At 37.7% G+C, this 23,250-nt stretch overlaps 1 protein-coding gene across 1 annotated transcript in view; it reads left to right on the top strand.

Moving 5' to 3' along the window:
- IL1RAPL1 (interleukin 1 receptor accessory protein like 1) overlaps positions 1-23,250 on the top strand; it is a 722,800-nt gene that overhangs the window by 679,401 nt on the left and 20,149 nt on the right. The window contains exon 8 of the mRNA XM_064278411.1: positions 13,159-13,302. Coding sequence (XP_064134481.1) covers positions 13,159-13,302 — 144 coding nt within the window. The remainder of the gene's footprint in view (positions 1-13,158; positions 13,303-23,250) is intronic.

Genomic DNA, 23,250 nt, shown 5'->3' on the forward strand with positions numbered 1-23,250 from the left:
CTGGTCTTGCCGGACCAGGCATCTATAAATGATATATGGGTAAACAGATATTGGATAAATAATGAATTATGGTAAAGAGTCCACCATGAGGACTGTTAGCAGAACACCGTTTGGAAACCACCTTGGACAACTCCATTCCAGAGTAGAAGGAAAAATATAAGCTACTTTGGAGTATTAGCACTGAAAGCTATAGATCACTTGCCTATTCCAGGTCACACAAAAACCTAATACATTATAAAGAGATAAATAAAAAATATTTCATTAAAGTATTAATGATGGTTTTCGTAGGGCATTGTAATTCCATTTGGCCTTTAATTTCTTATTATTTGTATACATTTTTCAAGTTCTTTACAATAAGCATGTTTTGTAAAGTCAGGGAAAAAAAGGTGAGAAAAATAAATCTACTTTGATACAGCCACTGAATATTTTTAAAAGGCTTACAGGAAACCTATCATTAATCTGTTTGCTATAAAATCAAGTTATTTACACATATTTAAAACTTATTGAAACCTGCTTGCTTGAGTGTACACCCTTGCTCCCACTTTATGTCTGTCTCTATTGGAAACCAGTGCATTTTAGCAGATACATTTTACCTCCACATTATTTTCTCAAACCACTGCTAATTTTCAAGCACTGAAAACTACTGCATAGTGTGAGAAAACAAGATACTGCCAGGGCCCTGTTACTGTCATATTGGTAACAGATAATTCATTATTGAGGACAGGCCCTTCATGGATTCCAATTACAGAGGCCACTAAACGATATAAGCCACTGACGTTGTTCTCAACTTTGTCAAGGCTTAAGGAGCCATTTACCATTCTCTTAGAAGGAATCAGGTAATGGTAGGTTCTGCTATTGGTGGTTCCCGAAACATGTCTATTTCTCCGTAGATTGTTAATAGGAGAAGAATTTTTAATAAATTCTTGACTAGTATCTCTTTACAAAATGAGAGAACAAGGCAACTTAACTGCTATTCTCAGCATTTTTATGTATTCAGAAAACAAAGAGTGATCACAAAGATTCAAGAGAGATGAGAAATGGAATTTTCTGTTACTCCCATTGAGGGAAATGAACCAGCATATGGTTTTATTATTGTTTTGCCTTACTGGTATCTCTTTCTGTGGAATCACCAAGATTTTGAATGAAAGTTGTCTCATAAGAGAAATCCTTAACAACAGCTTTTGCTGAACACACTTTATTCTAATGCTTTTAATAATTAGGAAATACATTATATGTCTAATGGAAGAAAATTATAATAACATAAAATTTTGAAGCCTATCATATTACCCCATTTTGTATATTGCAGGCAACTCAATCAGCTTTTACATGTGGAAAATATTTTATAAATCTATTTCCCTTGACTGCTTGTACTACAAATTATCATACTACTTTTTTTCTTTTTAGAAGAGCTCAACAATTCTGAGGAGAGAAACACTGGCTCCTTCTATTGGTTATCTAAGCAGTCCAGATGTTTTGGGTTCTTTGGCCAATCCCAAGCATTCCCAACAGAAGAGCACATTGTTCTAACTGGGACCGTATATCCTCTGGTGGAGGATTGCTTTCAGGATAAACACTGTTTCCCTTGACAAAAAGGAGTAAAATGGCAATGCCACCTTCACTCTGACAATTTTCTCTCAAGAGACGTTTTGTAACATTCCATCTGTGCCTGTCTATTTGTATGACATGTTGAGAAGGAAATCCTAGTAAAGGGGAGGTAAATAATTTTTTCTTCTAAGAGGTTTTCTTTTAGGCATCAGTGAAGTATGACACCTTGATATACAATAGCCCTGTCTTCTAAGCTGGTCACCTGAGGCCCTTTTTGCTCTTTATTATAGTAGTGTCTTCCTTCTTTGGTTTTTCTTCATCGCACTCAATCTTATGTGATCTGAGATGAAGGAAGCCCCATCTGAATACTTTGTAGGTTTGTATGTGTGTGCATATACATAATAGTCTGTGTACATGCCACCTTATGCTCTTTAGATAGACCTATTTCACTCTTTTATAATCCAAAGGGGAAATGCTTTCTGCAATAAAGCTCTGTCTGTGATAGTAACTCTACATTGTAATTTTTGAAAATATATGTCAATTTTCCCCTAAAGAGAATCATCGTCCTGTTGTTCTGACCTAATTTTTGGAAATGTAGCTTAATTGGTTCTTTGAATCCCTTAAACAAATATTTTTTGACAAGGCACATGCTATTTGCTTTGAAAATAAAAAGAGAAAAATGGCATGTTCTGACTGAGAAATCAAAACATATCCTATCATCGCCCATCACATCATTCTTTCACTTTCCCTGTATTTTAGACCAAATTAATTGCCAAAAACCTTACAAACATTGTCTTGTACTATACCAAACAGTGACTGAATCCTACCCTCAACACTCCCCAACAGAAACATACAAATGCATACACGCACAAACACTCGGAGTGACTTGCTCACCTGGCCCCTGGTTATTAAACCTACAATATGGCATTTCTTATACCCATATAAAAGAAGCTTAGCACCAAAAAAGAAAAAAAAAAAATCATTGCTGTTGAATTGGTTCCAACTCATACCAACTTTGCAGGACAGAGTAGAACTGCCCCATAGGGTTTCCAAGGCGCAGCTGGTGGATTCGAATGGCCAACCTTTTGGTTTGGCCACCAGGGCTCCAAAGGCTTAGCACAGTGACACTTAAATATTCAATAAATATTATTAGCTATTTATTATGCTTACATGCCTGGCTCTGCAACTAGATATGAGCCCCTTTAAGGCAAATGCATATTTCATCCATCATTTTATCTCCAGAACTCAAAGCACTACACCTAATACATACCAACCAGTTGCTATCTTAATTATCTAGTGCTGCTATAACAGAAATACCACAAGTGGATGGCTGTAACAGATAGAAGTTTATTCTCTCACAGTCTAGTAAGCTAGAAGTCTGAATTCAGAGTGCCAGCTCCAGGGGAAGGCTTTCTCTGTTGGCTCTGGAGAAGGGCCGTTGTCATCAATCTTCCCTTGGTCTAGGAGCTTCTCCATGCAGGAACCCCAGGTCCAAAGGACACACTCTGCTCCCGGTGCTGCTTTCTTGGTGGTATAAGGTCCCCCTGTCTCTCTGCTCGCTTCTCTCTTTTATGTCTCAAAAGAAACTGACCCAAGATACAACCTAATCCTGTAGATTGAGTCCTTCCTCATTAACATAACTGCCTCTAATCCTGCCTCATTAACATCATAGAGGTAGGATTTACAAGTCATAGGAAAATCACCTCAGATGACAAAATGGTGTACAATCATGCAATACTGGGAATCATGACCCAGCCAAACTGACATACATTTTTGGGGGACACAGTTCAATCCATAACAGTTGCCATAGAGTCGATTCCAATTTATGGCAACCCCATGTGTGTGAGAGTAGAACTGAGATCCGTACAGTTTTCAACTACTGATTTTTGGAAGCATATCACCAGGCCTTTCTTCTGAGGCACCTCTGGGTGAGTTTGAACCTCCAACCTTTTGGTTAGTAGCCAAGCACATTAACTAATTGTACCACCCAGGACTCCCAACACCTGATACATAGAAGGTACTTACTAAACAAACAAGTGAACAAGATAAATGAATGAATGAAAGAGTGAAAAGAAAAAGTTGAACAGCAATATCAAAGATGTAAAGCAGCACATCACTGATTTCCAAATGCCCAGCAATACCAGCTTTCCTGGTTCTGTAAGGTTATACAAGACTGTATTGTCACTAGATTTATAAATGAAAGAGCATATTTTAATCTGTACTATAAAGTTGACCATGTTTCTATAGATTTAAGCTTTATGATTAAATTACTGGAATGGATATAAATAATTATGCCCCCATCAGTTGCTTGAGCTTCATGATACACTGACTGGAAAAATAGCTCATAGAGATATTCTCAGATTTGTAGAGAATAAAAATCTAACTTTTTATTAGGGAATTAGGTTTGTTCTTAGCCATCCAGTCATTTATTTATTCAACAAATATTCACTGAGCCCCTGTACTATATGTATCAGCCAGTCTTCAAGGCTCTTGGGATAGATCAGTGAAAGATATAGACAAAGTAGACAACAGTAACAAAAAACTTGCCCTTACAGTCCTCACCTGTGCCAGGATCCCAGCGCTTCAAAGGAGGAACAGTGGCACACTCCCCTGGTCCCATCAGGTGATTCTCTGAATGTCTTCCACGTCTGTAACCTGAGCAGGGATTTCTACCACTTGAGCAATTGTAATTTTCCTTTCACTTCCTGAATAAAGTGTATGTTTTGAGATGGGGAAAAAAAAACTTGCCCTTATGGAATCTGCATTTAAGTGGGAGAAGATAGACAATAAACAACAATAAACTTACTGATAAATAAATTCAATACTATGTTATACAGTAAGAAATGCTATAGGAAAAAAGAACAGAGAAAGAGAAGTGGATGCAAGTGCAGGTATGGGGTTGTGACTGGAAATGAGTGGTCAGTGGACCAAATTGAGAAGTTGCTTTATGAGTAAAGACTTGAAGAAGGTGAGGGAGGAAACAGCTCAAGCAAAGATACTAAGGTAAAGCAATAGTTTATAATGTAAAACCGTAACCAAAACTGTGATATAATGCAGTATATTGTTGTCGCTGTGTGCTATCTAGTCGATTTCCACTCATAGCAACCCCATGTGACAGAGTAGAACTGCCCCATAGAGTTTTGTAAGCTGTAATCTTTATGGGAACAGATCACCAGATCTTTCTCCCATGAAGTGGCTAGTGGGTTCAAACCACCAACTTTGATAATGCAGTGTAGCAAGTGACAGTAAAAGCTACAGGAAACACGTGTTCTGAGGAAGGCAAATAACTTTTAGTTGGAAAAGCTTCATCAAAAGTATAGGTTCTATCGGGAAACATCTAGCTCAATTGGTAGGTATAACACAGTTTATAAAGAAAATGTTCCACAGACTTTGACGAGTAGCATCTGGGATTTTAAAAGCCCGTGAGTGGACATCTAAGCTACTCCACTGGTCTCACTCCTTTGGGAGCAAGGGAGAATGAAGAAAACTAAAGATGCAAGGGAAAAGATTAGTCCAAAGGACTAATGGACCACAACTACCACGGCCTGCACCAGACAGAGTCCCGTACAATCAGATGGTGCCTGGTTACCACCACTGACTGCTCTGATGGGAATCAACAATAGAGGGTCCCAGACAGAGCTGAAGAAAAATGTAGAACAAAATTCTAATGCACAAAAAAAGACCAGATTTGCTGGTCTGACAAGGACTGGAGAAACCCCAAGAGTATGGGCCTCGGACACCCTTTTAGCTCAGTAATGAAGTCACTTCCAAGGTTCACCTATCAGCCAAAGATTAGACAGGATCATAAAACAAAATGAGACTAAAGGGGCACACCAGCCCAGGGACAAGGACTGGTTGGCAGGAGGGGACAGGAAAGCTGGTAATAGGGAACTCAAGTTTGAGAAGGGAGGGTATCGACATGTCATGGGGTTGTTAACCAATGTCACAAAACAATATGTGTACTGTTTAATGAGAAGCTAGCTTGTTCTGTAAACCTTCATCTAAAGCTTAAAAAAAAAAAAGCGTAGATTCTAGCCTCAGCCTTGCAGGATTGACAGTGTTTTTATAAACAGTAAGGGGAGGTGCTAGGTGGATACAGAATTGGGAAAAACAAATGTCAAATTCAGTTCATGTTGGAGGGATGATTATGACTGGAGGTTAGTTCGTTGCTTCAATTAAAGGAGTGATAGATCTTGAATGCCAGTATAAGGGATTTGGACTTTCTTGCATGGACAATGTAGAAAATCCCAAAAGGAAGAAGTATATTCAGAAGAATAAACTGAAAGCTTTGTGAAGGGTAGATTAGAATAGTTGTAAATAATAAAGTTTTAATCCAACAGTAATCAACCAAATATGCATTGTAATTACAATAACACTTGATATAACATGATCTTACCATTTAACTTGTCTTTTAGTTTTTAACTTTATATTTTGAAATAGAAATTGCAAGACTAGTACAATAAATTCTCATATATCTCTCTACCTAGATTGGCCAATTATTAACATTTTGCCATATTTGCTTTATCTCTTTCTACAGACAGGTAGATAAATAGATCGATCTATACTATGTATACAAACACACAAGAACATACAGCTGAACAACATGAAAGTAAATTGCAGACATCGTAACTACATACTTCAGGGTGAATCTCCTAAAAACAAGGATATTTCTTACATAATTTGAGTACATTTAATCAAATTTAGGAAATTTCAAAATGACAGAATGCTATTATTTAATATACAGTCTATATTGAAATTTTAAAAATCGTCCCAATAATACCCTTCATATCATATTTCCTATCCAGGACCATGCAATGCTTTTAGTTGTTAAATCTCTTAATCCCCTTTAATCCGGAATGGCTCCTCAACCTTTCTTTGTCTTAAATGACATTAGCATTTTTGAAAAGGAAACCAGCTTTTGTTTTCTAGAATATACCCTCAGTTTGGGTTTGTCTAATATGTCCTCATGTTTTGGATATTTACGTGTTTCTGACTGGAATCCTACATAAATGGTATTGTGCCTTTTTAGTGTAGCACATCAGAGGGCACACGTGATATCAATTTGTCCCATTACTGGTGATGTTCACTTTAATAGCTTTGTTAAATGGTGTCCATGTTCCCTTTAGTCATTAATAAGTAATCTGTGGGGAGGTACCTTGAGATAGTGTGAATATGCTACCTCATCAATTCTTCACCCAATAATGTTAGCATCCATTATTAATTATTGCCTGAATCAATTATTAAGATGATGGCTGACAAATCCTGATTTCAAACCAGCAGTTTCTGGTTGGAACCCCTGCTGAGAATTTGAATTTCTAACAAGTTCCCAGGAAGTTACACAAAGGAATCACCTGGGGATCTTGTTAAATCTGATTCAATTTGTCTGAGGTAGAAATGCAGATTCTCAGCAGGGAACGAACCGGTTTGAAGCCCTGTTTCAAATGCTATCATTTCTTCTAAATTTACCACTTTGTACTCTGTTCTCAGAGAGTGCTTTCCCTTTTCACTTGTTTGTTTATAATTAATATGAACTCATAAGCTCTTATATTATTCAATAACTGTCATTATTCCTTTCGAGTTGTCTTTTAATACTCCCCTCTCATGAATATCCCCTACTTCATATAAAATAAAAAAACTTAACACCCTTATCTGGTTGGGTGGAGGAAAAGCACATTCCAAGGGTAAGTTCTAGCAAACTGTGCAGAGAATGACGTTATTTTTTTCCTTCAGTCTTTCATTTTATTTTTCACTTTCAATAGTTCATTAACATGTAAAAATCAAGTTCCAAGGGCTTGTGGGAGCGTAGTCTAACTAGGCCCTGATGATGGGTCTTAGCCAACGATCATATTTACATTCTTGATTGGCAGTAACTAAAAGTTAATTTGCTACTTTGGCTCAAAACTCCTTCGCAAACTGGCAAAATATATTACTTCAAAGCTAACCTTTTGCCCACATGTTTGGTTCCACAGATCAAGCTGCTCCATTCCAGGGCCATTTTAATTTTTACTTTTTGTTATACTCTGCCTTGTTCCAAAAAAGGTTTTTTGCAAGAGTAAAGCTGCTCTGCTTACATACTCGTTTATACCTTTCCAAAACATTTTTTTGCTATTATGTGAATAGCAATTCGGCTTCTCAATGTGTTACCAAAAAAAAAAAATTATAACTGCTTCTAAATTGCGCTGATGTATTGTAGAATTGAGTTGAATATCTTTGTAGGCTGAGCATAATTATCCTCCTGCCAGGAACAAATAAGTTATACTGCTCTAGAGAAATAAATATGCATATGAATTTATGTGGATGGATAAATCCTTATAAAGTTTAGCTCTTTATAACACAGTGAAAAAGGAAGAAATGTACTTGGTGAAGCTAATGAATAAACTGGGGTCATTATATTGTCTATCACGCATTTCCCCCACAAACTTGCATTTTACTGCATGTAAATCAGGGCAGAACGTTTCAAAGGACTTTATATAATGAGCCAACTTTAGGGTGAACTATTTAAGAATAAGAATAAGCCACCTGAAATCTTCAGTTATATTCTAGACAAGATTATATATATATATAAATATACATAGACATACAAAAGCAAAACTCCAAGTTAAGAGGTCAAAAATACATATGAACTTTTATTTACTTTGCTAAAATTGTTACTTTTTCAAAGATATCTAACAGAAAAAGTTTGCAAACAATGACACCAGGTATACACCTATTAAAAAAAAATTTCCAAACTACACTAGGTAATTGCAGCAAGATTAGTGTAAATCAAGTGCATTTATTATTTGCAATGTAATCCAATATACTCAGAGATGGCATGCGCTTTATTTTAATTAGCTGTTTTCTTTTAAAAGGTTGCTTGGTCCAACTGTCTTGATAAGAAAAAATTGTAGTCATTGCTCAAAATGCTTGTAGCAAATCTAGTTTTAAATTGAAGCAATTTATTCCGAAAGCAGTCTACTACTGCAGCAGTAATCAATGTGTTTTCCCTGAGCCCATTCTGGAACTTTCCAAGGACTATTGTTAATTGCCTGTAACTAAATGACTGCTGATGCCCTTAAATGTAACTTTTTGTCACTTGCTCATTTGTTGTGCTTTACCAAATCCCAGTTTCCTTTAAGTTTTGCCTGGTTATTTTGCTTTACAATTTTCAATATTCAATCTCAATCCCAGAAAGGGGGCAAAGTATATCATCTTAACAAAACAACACAAAGGCTAAACAGACTTTAAAAGGTCTGCACTTTCTCTTTTGGTCCTCTGATGTTGAATTGTGCTGAAATGGAACCCTTTTATTTTTTAAATGCTGCCACTCCAGGCAGCTTGAACTTGAGCTGAAAAGCAGATCCCATTTCAAAAGGAAAATGACATTTGCTGGGGCAACACCACTCACATTGTAATTAAAAAAAAAAAAAAACCACTGCCATGGACTCATAGCAACCCTATCAGACAAAGTAGAACTGCCCCATAGGGTTTCCAAGGAGCACCTTGTGGGTCAGAACTGCTAACCTTTTGGTTAGCAGCCTTAACTCTTAACCACTAAGCCACCAGGGTTTCCCACATTGTAAAGATAAAATACACCAGTAGGCCTAATTCATTTCTTTTGATCGGGACAGAATTTAACCTCTAGTTAAGGAGCCTTTGGGGTGTGATGCTGCCTGGTGGTGTTGTGATTAAGCACTATGGCTGCTAACCAAAAGGTTGGCAGTTCGAATCCACCAGGAGCTCCTCGGAAACCCTGTGGGGCACTTCTGCCCTGTCCTATAGGGTCGTTAGGAGTCGGACTCGACGGTAACGGTTTTTTTGCTTTTTTTTTTAACGGGTGGTGCAGTGGTTAAGCATTAGGCAGCTAAACTGAAGAATGGTGGTTCAAACTCATCCAGCCACTTCATGGGAGAGAGACCTGGCCATCTGCTCCCTTAAAGATTACAGCTTAACCACCGCACCAACGGGGATCCTTCAGGATAAATTGGCTCCTTGTAAATGTTGTTTCTTTGGACCAGTTTTTGATGACACGGTGGTTAAGAGCTCGGCTTCTAACCAAAAGGGCTGCAATTCCAGTCCACCAACCCCTCCTTGGAAGCCCTATGGAGCAGTTCTACTCTGTCCTATTGAGTTGCTCACTATGAGTTGGAATCAACTCATAGGCAATGAATTTGGTTTTTTGGTTTTGTTATTAGTAAATAACTATCACAAGGCTCAGTAGACTTATTCTTGCATATTGCTCATACTCTAGGTATAACTGTCATATATCTTTTCATATGTTTGTATCTTAAGGAGGTATTCAAGTGACACAAGACCATTTCTATAATTGCTAAGCTACAGCAAACTGCTCTCTTTTTGCCATTACATTTCAGGCAATACTACTGATTGGCCAAGTAAACAGAGTATTCTAGGTAATGTATACAATTTTTTTTAGAATGGCTCATGATAGCCAGCAAAGGGCATTATTCATATTTGGGCAATTGCTTCTCTAAAAATAGCAAGGACTTTCTTTAGTACAGTATTTCTCAAAATTATAAATATTCAATTTCAAAATTAGATCAAGTGTAGTATTATAAATACCATCTGAAGAAAATGAGAGCTCTGCTTGTTGGATTAATAGGACTATATTTCAGGCATAGTTTTTGTTTTTAACTTTCCTAAAGCGATTGGCCCAGATATGGGCACTTAGGGCAAGCAAGATGGCCAGGCATGGTGGCATGCCTCCAGATGCTTTCTTTAGACTCCTCCCCACATAGGTTTTGGGTTAGAACTTACAATGGCTTTTGAAAAATTTTTTTTTATTTCTTGAAAAAATTGAAGTATTATTAACATAAGATAAAATGCATAGATCTTAAGTTTTCAATTCAATGAGTTTTGACAAATACGTTCTCTTGTATAACTACACCCCAAACAAGGTACAGAATATTTCCTTCACCCTAGAAATTCCATTTTTCCCTTTCCAATAAATTTGCCCTTCATCCATCCCCAAAGCAACCTTTTTTTTTTTTTAATTTCTATCACTGTGGCTTGTTGTGGCCTTCTCTTGGACTTCATTTAAATAGAATCATATAGGAGGTACTCATTTGTGTTGGGCTTTGTTCACCTAACAAAATTTTGTGACGTTCATGCATGTTGTGTTGATCAGTAGTTCATTTCTTTTATACCTGAGAAGCTTCTATTATAGGGACATTACAACAGTTTGCACATTCATTCTCTTGTGTGGGGTTGTTTCCAGTTGTGGCTATTAAGAATAAGACTACTCGGAACACTCTTGTACAAATCTTCTTGTGAACATCCGCTTATATTACTCTTGGGTAAATATAAGGAGTGGAATTGCTAGTCATAGAGTAGATTGGTGTTTGACTTTATTAGAAACTATCAGAAAATGTCCAATGTTGTGTTACCATTATGCACTCCCTACTAGCAATGTTTAGAAGTTAAGCATCTTGATTTTTCAAAATTTATTTTATCACTTGAGAAATTTGAGAGTGGTAAATCCCAAGTGTTTAATGTACTAAATCATAAAACAGCATGGATTTTAAAAGAAGCTATAGGTCAAATGCTTATCTCTTCCATCATATCCAGTGTATTTTAAATCTTTTTTTTTTTCCTTCTGGTAGTCTGGTGCATAAATCAGTCTAAAGATATGTTAGAGTTTAATGCAGGCTTCTGCGTGTAGTGGGACTAAACTCATATCCTGAGAGAACAAGACCCAATGCACCCCCACAGTATTATCCATCCACTATTCTTTCCGTTCATACAGAAGTGGGAAAACATTATTCAGAAAGACATTTTATATTTCATTCCTGGCACTTTTAGACTACTCTTTCGTGTGGTCCCTTACAAGGTTCAGCTGATAAAGCTGTCCGTTACTTACCCAAACCCAGTGCCGTCGCTTATAAATACAAAAAATAAAAATCTCTTGGAGGTGTTTTTCAGTAGTTCACATTTCATATTAATTTATTTAGACTCTGAAAGGTTTAATATCTCACGTGATTTTTCTTTCTGAAATTCATAAAGTCCAATCACTTTTAATAAGATTTTCTTCTGTTTTCCATGACTTTTAATAAGTACAGAAAAATAAATTTGATTAAAGAGTCGTTATATGTGTGTGTGTGTGTGTGTGTGCGTGTTTTAACTGTTGAATTAGGAACAAAGGGCTAGATAATGAGAAATAGAGCTGGGTTTTTTTTTTCCTGTCATTTTCACAGAAAAAGTGACATCACATCCGAACACACACACACACAGAAAATGTTAATGGGAGGCAATGATGGCCATGATATTTTCACCCCATTTGAGAGAAGTTAGGGGTAATCTTGCAACCTGAGAATCATTACTGAAAAACTATCCACTATTTTAAAATTCTCAGTGTAAGTCTACATGGATCGTGTTAGGAAACTGAATAAAGTGCTGCCAGAGTCTAAATGGCAGAATCAAAAACATCAGTATTTTACAGCTATGATTTCAGGAATATTTGTATTTTATGTTAATTAAGAAACCTAGGACCTTTCAAGGTTATTTGTCAAGTGCAGGAACAATGACTACCCATCAGTAACAGCATCTGGAGTACGAAGATCAAGGACAACCTGCATACACAGGCATTTAGTTTTAGTGACTTTGAAAAGCATCTGTGCACCGCCACTTAATGTTTAAATTCCAGGAGCCTTGATATTGTTACAACGTCCATGAACTCTGAAAAAAGAGACATGAATGTTTTATCCCCAAAGTTGCCTGATGATAATGTTTCGATGGAATATAGATATTCAATAGGAAAAAGGGAAGTTGTGTACAGTGGCAAGCAAATTCCTCTTTTGGGCAGAATGCAGTAATATGCCTGGTAAGAGGGGAAACAAAGAAAAATAAAAAATTTGAAAAATAGCTTACTGAAAGGAAAATGCTACCAACATATTCTGTTACAAAACTCATGAGGTGGCCTTCTTGAATCCAGGTAAACATTTAGCCTCTTGAACTACAGTGGGCCACCTCAGAAGGACATAGACAAGAACCATGGCTTGTGAGCAGACAGCGTCAAGTATTCCTCTTTTTTGGAAGTAATTCTCACAACAGTCTTTCAATAGTTCCTTCTAGGAACTGTTCTGTTTGCCCCCTCACTTCCCTTTTGTCCCAACCCCAAGGTGACAGTTCAGGTGGGAGTGATCAAAATTCATATGGGATGAGTGCAGAAGCTCTCCTGGCTTTAAAAGCCTCAGATCCACAGGAACCAGTATTTCTTTTATCAATCCCATAAGGATAGCTCGCAGGATCCCCACAAAGGATAGGTTTATATACAAGAGTTACATCACTCAGACAAGCCCAAAACTGTACTTTCCAATCAGGTTATTTATAATTCTCCAGTTCAAAGGCAATCTACCAATTAAGGGTACTTTTTAACATAAGCAATGTTGCTTAGCAGCATAGGTTTCACGTACCACCTTATCTGGTTACCAAGGGAACAGAGCTCAAAAGCTACCCAAAGGTCAAATTCTCTTGTTGATGGGGAAAGGGTTGTGTTAACCCTTTACCCTCATCTGGTCTCATCTGCAATCTGTAAAAGAAAAAAGAAAGAAAACAAATTGAATTTATGATTTTGGATGTGAATATGGGATAATTCTCTCTTGTGATTTTTTTCTTCCCCAGAACTAATGTACACAGTTGAACTTGCTGGAGGGCTGGGTGCTATCCTCTTGCTGCTCGTTTGTTTGGTGACCATCTACAAGTGTTACAAGATAGAAATCATGCTCTTCTACAGGAATCATTTTGGAGCTGAGGAGCTGGATGGAGGTAAGATGGGTCCTTTTTAAAACTTTTTTTATTTTTCTGAATATTCTTAATCTCTGCCTTTCTTTCACTGAAGGGAAGGCAAAGTTACCTATATAACCATTGGCAGCAACTCTTGGAATCTTTCAGTGTTCATGCTGGAAATGTCACCCTCTTATACTGAACTGTTTGTGGGATGCTTTGGAGCCAATAGACATTTCCCTCTGAAAATTGTACAGCAACACCCACCCCTTTTAAAATCATATTCCAAACAGCACTTGTGAATTACAAACACAGATTGCAATGCCATCAGAGTGTTTTTCCCTCACCTTGTAATCAGTACTGAAAGGCCAGCTTTACTTCTCTATAGGTAAGGAGTGTTTCTTTTAATTGTGTTCCCTAGCCCCGTAGTTTGAAGTGAATCTCAATTTGTTCCTTGTTCAGACTGATCAGATTTAGTAAACTGTATCGAATATTTTAGAATTCAGCCAGCAGTCCTGTTTATTTAGCTCTTTTTGATAGTCTAATTTCTATCCCAGGTGTGGACCAACAGATAGGAAAGTGCACAAGCCCGTTGTTTCCGTAATAATAAATCTAATATTGTTATTCAAATTGAACAAGTAAATATTGTCTTCATGAAAATCATCGTTATTATTTGCCTCTGGTCAGTCATGAATACGTGTCCAGTTCTAAGAGGAATTTTGAATCTTAAGTGTTTTTTTTTTTTTCTTTTTGGTCATTTGAAAGTGATTCATACATAAGGTAAATTTGCAATATAGGAAAAACATGCAAACTGACAAAGACTAGTGCACATAATAGAAGTTTCTTAGTCATTTCATTGGCTCTCAGTTTTGCACTAAATAGAACAGGTGAAATGAAGCAGTTGCCCACGTTGCCACATTTCCACGGTCCTCGGCAGCAAATCCGCAGGCAAAACTCTAAGGTGGCCAACTTATTTCTTCAGCATCACTAACTAACACTGCTCTCTGTTTACCCGTCTCTTCTTCCCATTGGAGTGAAGTCTGAGCTGCAGCTACGCTGGTTTTGTTTTTGTTTTTTATTTGCTTATTTGTTCTTCGTTTCTAACTTTCCTGCCTGTTCATATAAATGATTAATTTTTGCTACTGCTTTAAAGAGATCTGAGAAAATTGTCAGTGTCAGAGCTCTAGTTGGATAAATACCAAGCAGAGTGCTAGGCGTTCTAAAAATCCTTCTGGCTAAGCCTCACAAAAATTCTGAGGTCAATGTTATAATCTCCATTTTACTGATAAGGCAACAGAGGCTCCCAGAGGTTAAAGAACTTACTCAAGAAGATAACACAAGTACTACTGTAAGGAGTCAAAATGGGGTTTGCACGTAGGTCTATTTCCAAAATCTTTATTTTATGAGACACTGAGTGTTATTTTTTATCTTTTAAACATTTAGTATGGTGACTATAATCTAAAGGTCTTCTGTTTTTTTGCATAATTAGCACAGAGGAGACTTGAAAAACCCGAAGATTACCTAAACAAGTCTTACTCTTTACCTAATTAACCCTGTTTTGAATGTTTATTTTGTGTTCTGCATAATATGAGTGATTTTACCCAAACCATCAATTTCTACAGTAATTTTTATCTGTTATGTGCTGAATGGTAAGAGATACTGCAGTATAATGAGAATGTATGAATCACATACAGCTGAATATTCAGTGGTTTGCAGTTTCTTTTGGGGTCCTGCTAACTGTAAGGAAACCCTGGTGGCGTAGTGGTTAAGTGCTATGGCTGCTACCCAGAGGGTCAGCAGTTCAAATCCACCAGGCGCTCCTTGGAAACCATATGGGGCAGTTCTACTCTGTCCTATAGGGTCGCTATGAGTTGGAATCAACTCAACGGCACTGGGTTTGCTGTGTTTTTTGGGTTTTGCTAACTGTAAACACTTCAGTGAGTTACATGGGTAGCCTTACTAGATTTTATTGCTATTCTGAAGCTACTGGGTTCTCAGTTTATCGAAATGGTTTTAAGTAAGAAAATAAAACAAACACTAAAAAACAGTATTCTGACAGTTTAGAAGATTCTCTCACAAAGCCAATTCAGTTAATAAATGCCTTTGAAATGGTTAGAACCATTTCCATAGGGCCATCTTGAACACAATCAGGGATCTAACTGCTAGAGTTTTCCTTGAGATGCCACTGTGAATGAATCAGGCCCAAAGAAAACCAACTGAATTATCATCTGGAAAAGTAAACCAGTTGCTGTCATGTCGAGTCCCACTCCTGTCGACCCCATGAGTGTCAGAGTAGAACTGTGTTCCACAGGGCTTTCAAGGCTATGACTTTAGCACTTCTCTTCTAATTTCATAACACTCCCCTTTTGAGGATCACATTTACTATCTTATCTTCATTTACATTTACACACAACTAACTCCTAAATAGAATTCCCCTGCTCCCAGCCTTTTGTGTTAGTATAATTTTTCTGGTAGCCTAATGGTTATTTCCACGGATATAGATCCCAAACACAGTGTTTAAATCATCCCACCACCTACTCATTCCTTGTCATCCTCCATTTGACACCTCAGTTCCTTGCATCATCCTCTACCCCACTAGCTTCACTTTTTCCCCAGTTGCTATTACCAATTAGTCATCAAGGCTAGGCAATTTTACCTCCCAATATCTCTTGAAAATAGACTTTTTCCTCAGTCTTAATTGCAACTGCCTTGTTCGAGCCTCCTACGCTGTCTTCTTGACTTCATTCTCTACTCCTCCATTTTATCCTCTACATTCTGTCAGAATTCCCTTTCTAAGTATAAATTGACTATGATTCTTTAACCAAAAATTGCCTCCACATTGCCTGCTAGAGCAAGTCGAGACTTCTTAGCTCAGAAAACAGGTGCGTTCACAAACCCGTTGCCATCGAGTCGATTCCGACTCATAGCGACCCTATAGGACAGAGTAGAACTTCCCCATATGGTTTCCAAGGAGCAGCTGGTAGATTCAAACTGCCACCTTTTGGTTAGCAGCCACGCTCTTAATTACTGCGCTACCAGGGCTCCACAAGGTGACCCAACTAAGTTTCCCAGCCTTGCTGCTCTCATGGAACCCGACCATGCAGAGTTCCAGTTAAAATGACATGCTGGTCTTTGGATGAACACAGTGTAGTCATGCATAACTCTCAGATTCTTTGGGGAAAATGAATTGACCAAAGTGGTTAGGGGTAGAAGGTTAGCTACTTCCCTACCACCTTGATTCCAGAATATAATGAAAGAAAGTTTTGGACCAAATTCTGCCACATATACATTTGTTAACAAACAGGCACATAACCCATCCAATAAACTTGAAGTAGTTCTAACTCTCTGCCTTTTTTTTTTGTATGTGTGCTTGAAAGAAAAATCTTGCAAGAAAGTTTCCCTTGAGGCAAATTTGACAATATTGCAGTAGCAGGATTAGGCTAGCCAGTTGATGTCAGCCAAGAATATTCTTCATCAGGACACAGGAACATTTTGGAATCAAGCCTAGAACAGTATCCCCAAGGGTACAAGACACTGGCCCAGGTAGATTCTTGCAGGGGTAGGATGTGTCTCTAAATTAAATAATCCATATGTCTTGAACAGCATTGACTTCACCATGGAGAGACCATTTCTAAGATCCAGTATGCTTAATAAAAATCCACTAATTTTAGCAATGAAACCCCATTTCACACATTCATTTTGCTGATTAAGGAAGCATCTAGTTTGGATCAGAAATAGATAGTTGAAGTGCTTGTAGTGGCTACGTCTGGACTTTTGCCTTAGTCTAATTGAATGCTAGCTGACCATCCCGATAAGGGTAACCTACTGTATCAAGAGAAGAACTTACACTATCATATACAGTATCACACTGTCTGTGCTGGGATATTTAAAAATAAAATACAGTCATGACAACATCAATCTCTTTTGCTCCTCCATGCCTCACCCTGGAGTGCCCTTTCCACTTAAGTTTAAAATTCAGCATAAAGGCAATTCTTCCTCCCTTTCTTCCTTCCTTCCTCCCTCCCTCCCTCCCTCCCTTCCTTCCCTTGTCTCTCCTTCTTCCCCTCTTTCTCCCTCCCCCCCCATCCTTCCTTCCCTACCTCTCTCTCTCTCTCAGTTCACATTTTCCCCCTCTTCTATAAAGATTTCCCTCACGGTCCAAAGGTCTGGTTATTTTCTTCTCCATCTTCACGAGAAGAGCTCTTTAGACATATCATTGTGTTACAACATTTTTACTTTGGTTTTGGTTTGCTTACATTTCTATCTACTTAATCAAACTATGGAGCTCCCCAGGTCATAAAATGATCTTTGCTTCCCTAACACCCAACACAGTATTTGACTAAGAAGAGATTTTCAATAAATATTGCTTGAAGTAATGACTAATAAAGATAGTTGAGTCCATTTTGTTGTTGTTATGTGCCTTTGAGTTGATTCCAACTCATAGCAACCCTATAAATGGGCTTTTAGGAAATTCTACTAGAATTATTTAAAGATAGTGTTCTGATATGTGTCTTAATAGATACAAGCTGTGGGTGATACCAAAGGATATACTTGTTTAGAAAAGAAAAAAGGGGAGTACATTTTTACTAAATAATGTTTTTAACATCAAACTACATATTTTTCCCATACTCTGACCTTCCAACCCTACATGAATCAAAAGTAATTCATTTTTTCCTTTGTCTCAACCAAGTAACTGATAAATGAGAAGAAAAAAAAATTTCCAAAATGGACTTTATCAAGTCATACTGTAGTTTTGAATCTTTGTATTGTTTTATTTATATTTGAGATATATTTTCAAGTAAATTGGTTGTCTTAGGCTGGGTTCTGTAGTGAAGTGTATCTACATAAATACATAGAGAGAGATTTGGAAACCCTCGTGGCACAGTGGTTAAGAGCTACAGCCAGCAACCAAAAGGTCGGTAGTTCGAATGTACCAGGCGCTCCTTGGAAACTGTAGGGGGCAGTTCTACCCTGTCCTATAGGGTTGCTATGAGTCAGAATTGAGTCAACGGCAACAGGTTTTTTTAATAGAGAGATTTGTCTAAAAGAAATGGCTTATGCAGTTGTGGAGGCTGGCAAGTCCCAAATATGTGGGTCAGGCATCAGGCTGGAAGCTTCTTCTGACTCACATGGTTGTAGGGGCTGACAAACCCACAACTGGCAGGTCAGACAGTAGGCTGTTGGCTCATGGGGCTGCGGAAACTGGTGATTCCCAAAATCTTCAGGTCAGATGGCAGGCAGCTGGATAACAGGGCTGTAGGAGCTGGCAAATCCCAGAATGAGCAGGTCTGACAACAGGCTCAAGTCCCAAGAACCGGAAGTCAAATGATGCCAAGTCAGATGCAGGGAGAAGCTTGTCAGAGATATATATATATATTTTGAATGCAAGTGATCACACTCCCAAGGAAACTCCCCCTACATCAGAGTAAGGGTGTGACTTGAGTGACACCTTCTTGTAAGGCTGTGACTCAAGATACATACACCCCGTGTTAATCCTGCCTCATTCACATATAAGAGGTTAGGATTTACAACACATAAAATGGGGATAATTATATAAAAATGGAGGGCAGCCACACAATATTGGGAATCATAGCCTAGACAGTTTGACACTTAACATTCACCATCACGCTGATCAATTTAGTTTATAAAAATATTACCTGTTCTAAGTTATATGTGTGTGTGTATACATGTATACATATGTATATGTATAGTCACAACTCATATTCATATATATAGTTATATTTATGAGTGTATATATTATGTAAGCATTCATGCTTACACATACATATTTGTAGAAATATTTCCTTTTCCCAAGACTCTGTTCCTATGACCTTTCCCCATTTCCCAGTATCCACAGGTGAGGAAACATGGGTATGTAACTGTATTCACACTGACTTAACCACCAACTTAGAGAGAGAAAATATAGGATCTCTAGTGGAAAAAAAAAAATTTTTTTTTTTAGTAGGGCAGTTCTACTCCATCCTATAGGGTTGCTATGAGTCGGAATCGACTCGACGGCGCTGGGTTTTTTTTTAGTGACTAAGAAGTTCCCCCAACAGAGGCTTGGATTTACATATTAATAGAAATTTTTTTTTTTAATTCTGTTTCTGCTCTCCTCTCTGGGGCAGTCAAGACAGTGTTGCCTGCCCCGACTATGTTAGGCCTGCATTTCTGGTTCTTTTAATTATCAAGTCATTGTGATAAGGAGACTTGTTCGGTGACCTAGAATGGAGCTTCTCAAAAATAAATATGCCTGCAAATCACTAGGGGATCTTGATAAAATGCAGATTCTGATTTAGTGGCTCTGGGGTGAGGGATGACATTCTGATGCTCATGGTCCTTGAACTACACTTTGAGTAGCAATGTCCTAGCAACACTGGTTGACATCTACACAATGCTTTCTTGGAGATAACTCTTTAATACCCTGAAAACCAGTGAGTATTTTTTTCCCAAGTGTTTGATAAACCACATTATGCTTCTGTGAGCAAAACTAGGTAAGAGATGGATATTCCTTCCAAGACTGTATTACAGATATCAATTTTCCTTAAACTGTCTTTTTTGTTCTTAATAATTCTTCTACTTCTGGTTCTGTTCCTTGGCAGAGGAATGTTTTTCTTAGGTTACTTTTTAATTACGTCTACTTATTTCTAAAACACTATCCAAAACAAACAAAAAAACAAACCTACTGCCATCGAGTCGATTCGGACTCATAGCGACCCTATAGGACAGAGTAGAACTGCCCTATAGAGTTTCCAAGGAGCGCCTGATGGATTCGAACTGCTGACCTTTAGTTAGCAGCAGTAGCACTTAACCACTATGCCACCAGGGTTTCCAAAACACTATAGACCTGCTTTTATATTTTATTTTATTCCCCAACATATTCCTAATATTAAAGGTTAATGTCATTGACAGAAGGAGTCCCAGTGGTGCAGTTATTAAAGCGATTGCTGCTAACCAAAAAGACGGGGGTTCAAACCCACCAGCCCCTCCGCGGGAGAAAGATGTGACAATCTGCTACCATAAAGATTTACAGCCTTGGAAATCCTATGGAGCAGCTCTACTCTGTCCTATAGGGTCGCTATGAGTTGGAATCGAGTCAATAACAGTGGGTTTTTGTTTGTTTTGGTCATCAACAACAACAACAAAAACTTATCTCAATTTTCTTCTGTAAAACAAGTTAAACTTTAACGGTCGCTGTCAGATATTAATACTCGCTAAATGGACAGTTATTTCAGTCTGGTAATTATAATTTTTATGTCCCTATGAACATCTGATTGGAGATTCACCATACTGAGGTATCCTAAAACAAATATAAAATTAAAGCTTTAATGAAGGAAAAATTAATTAGAAAAGTAAAAGAATCCAGCTATATGCAATTACTAATAAGGTATCTACAGCAACTAATTTCTGATTTGCTTCTAATTAAACATTAAAAAAATCAGTAGTACATACTACTCTTATTTTTCTCTTACACAAAATTTAGAATTATACCATTGAAAAGTGAAAAGAAATCTTCTAAAATACTATCATCTACCTATTCTAGAATCTTCTTCCTGGTGAGCCCAGGTAGGTAATATCCAGCCTAAATCAAATGTGTTAAGGGACAGACAGCTCACTTCCTCGTGGGGTCTCCTTGTCTATTTTTCCTGCTTCCTATATCTTAATCCAAGTAGCCCTGGTGGTGCAATGGTTAAGCTCTCGGCTGCTAACCAAAAGGTTGGCAGTTGGAACCCACTAGCCGCTCCATGGAAGAAAGATGTGGTAGTCTGCTTCTGTAAAAATTACAGCCTTGGAAACGCTATGGGGCAGTTCTACTCTGTCCTGTAGGCTCACCATGAGTCGGAATTGACTTGGCAGCACACCAGAATTATAACATATCTTAGCCCATTATAATATTAGACATACATTTCCAGTTAATTCATTAACGCAGTTCATCATGAAACCTCCCTCCAAAATGGCATAAGTCTACAAATCCATACTCTTGACAAACAACTGTATAACCAACCAGGAACACTGCTCACATTACTATCCAGTCACCGTAGTCCCATGTTGTCCACAATGATATCATAAGAAAAGGGCCATATTAAGGAGAAGAAATCAAGACACATAACTATTACATAACCCTAAGCAAAAAATTTTTAGAAAAAAAAATGTAGTTCATTTAGCCATATCATCAGTATATTGCTTTTCTTTCCTCGTACCCAAGCTCAGCTATCAGTTGCTTCAGATGTACTGTTTTCTTCCAGCCATGTATTTGAATGAGCTTTCCAAGTCATTGTTATTATTAGCACTATTTTTTTTACTGTTCAACATCTAGTGAGGGCTTACTGCTTACTGAACTTATTTCTGTGTATGGAAAGCTCAAAGACAAAACCATTAAGAAAAGGGTTACTACTTGCAAAATTTTGCAAGGATGTCTAGATTTTAGAACTGGCTCTCCAAATAAAAAAACGTAGCAGGTATTTAAAGAAAAACAAGATTACAAAATTACAAAGAGTCTGGTAAAAGGGGAAAACAGCAGCTTTCTTACATGATTATTATATCCATAGATGTCAGGACAGTACTGCGTAAGTTTTCATTAGGGAGTGTCTTAGTCATCTAGTGCTGCTGTAACAGAAAGACCACGAGTGGATGGCTTTAACAAACAGAAATTTATTCTCTCACATTCTAGGAGGCTAGAAGTCCAAATTCAGGTGTCAGCTGCAGGGGAAGGCTTTCTCTCTCTGACACTTCTGGGGGAAGGTCCTTGTCATCAATCTTCTCGAGCGAGTCTAGGAGTTTCTCAGAACAGGGACCTTGGGTCCAAAGGTTGCGTGCTTCTCCTGGCTCCTCTTTGTTTGCTATAAGATCCCTCTCCTCTTTGCTCAATTCTCTCTTTTATCTCTCAGAAGAGAATGACTCAAGATACAACCTAATCCTGTATCTTGATTCCTGCCTTATTAACATAACTGCCTCTAATCCTGCCTCATTAACATCCTAGAGGTTAGGATTTACAACACATAGGATAATCACATCAGGTCACAAAATGGTGGACAACCACACAATACTGAGAATCATGACCTAGCCAAGCTGACACACATCTTTAGGGGACACGATTCAATCCATAATAGGGCGTAACTTATAGAAATAGGGTTTATTTGGACTAGAGTTCCTGAGCGTGCAACTGATTAATGCTCTTTGGTGCTAACTGAAAGTTTGGAGGTTCAAGTTCTGTTCACCCAGAGGTACCTTGGAAGAAAGGCCTGGTGACCTACTTCTGAAAAATCAGCCAGTGAAAACCCTTTGGTGCACCATTCTACTCTGACACGCATGGGGTCACCATGAGTCAGAGTCAACCTGAAGGCTATCGGTTAGTGTTAGACAGGGTGACCTTGTTTTATGTTTGTTTTTCTCAGAGTGAAAAGCGTTTTTATCACCCCCCTGACAGTGGGGTATGAGGAGTGTGCTTACTCATAACGATGGCAGAGCAGGCTAACAAGAACCCTATATTCACTATTACTACTCCAAGTTTAAAGGCAGAGAAAGAGAGCTCCTACTTTTACTTTGGGAATATTATAGGTATTGGACAAAATGAGTTACAGCAATCTTTTTACAATATCCACACCCTGTACCTTCGGAAAATGTGAATATTTATTTCATTTCAGGGATATGAAGTATTGAAAATTAGTATGTATGCAATTTTAGGCCATAGGATTTATTTTTCTTTCTCCTTCAATCACAAGGTCACTCATTATTCATAGTTTCAAAAATTATTGTCCGCATCTCCATCAATGAAATACAGTATTCTGTACTGTAGAAAACCAATGAAGTATTTTTTTTAATGTGATTAGATAATTTGCATAGACAGGTAAAACCTAAAATGAGTTTTTGAATTCCAGAAGGAAAGACCGATACCATATTTTTATGCAAATTACAAGCACCTTCTGCATTTGTTTTCTGGCCATGCCCTCCCCCAGAGATATTTTTGTAAGTGAGGAATAACATATTTTT

Source organism: Loxodonta africana, chromosome X, assembly GCF_030014295.1.
Source record: "Loxodonta africana isolate mLoxAfr1 chromosome X, mLoxAfr1.hap2, whole genome shotgun sequence".
NCBI lineage: Eukaryota > Metazoa > Chordata > Mammalia > Proboscidea > Elephantidae > Loxodonta > Loxodonta africana.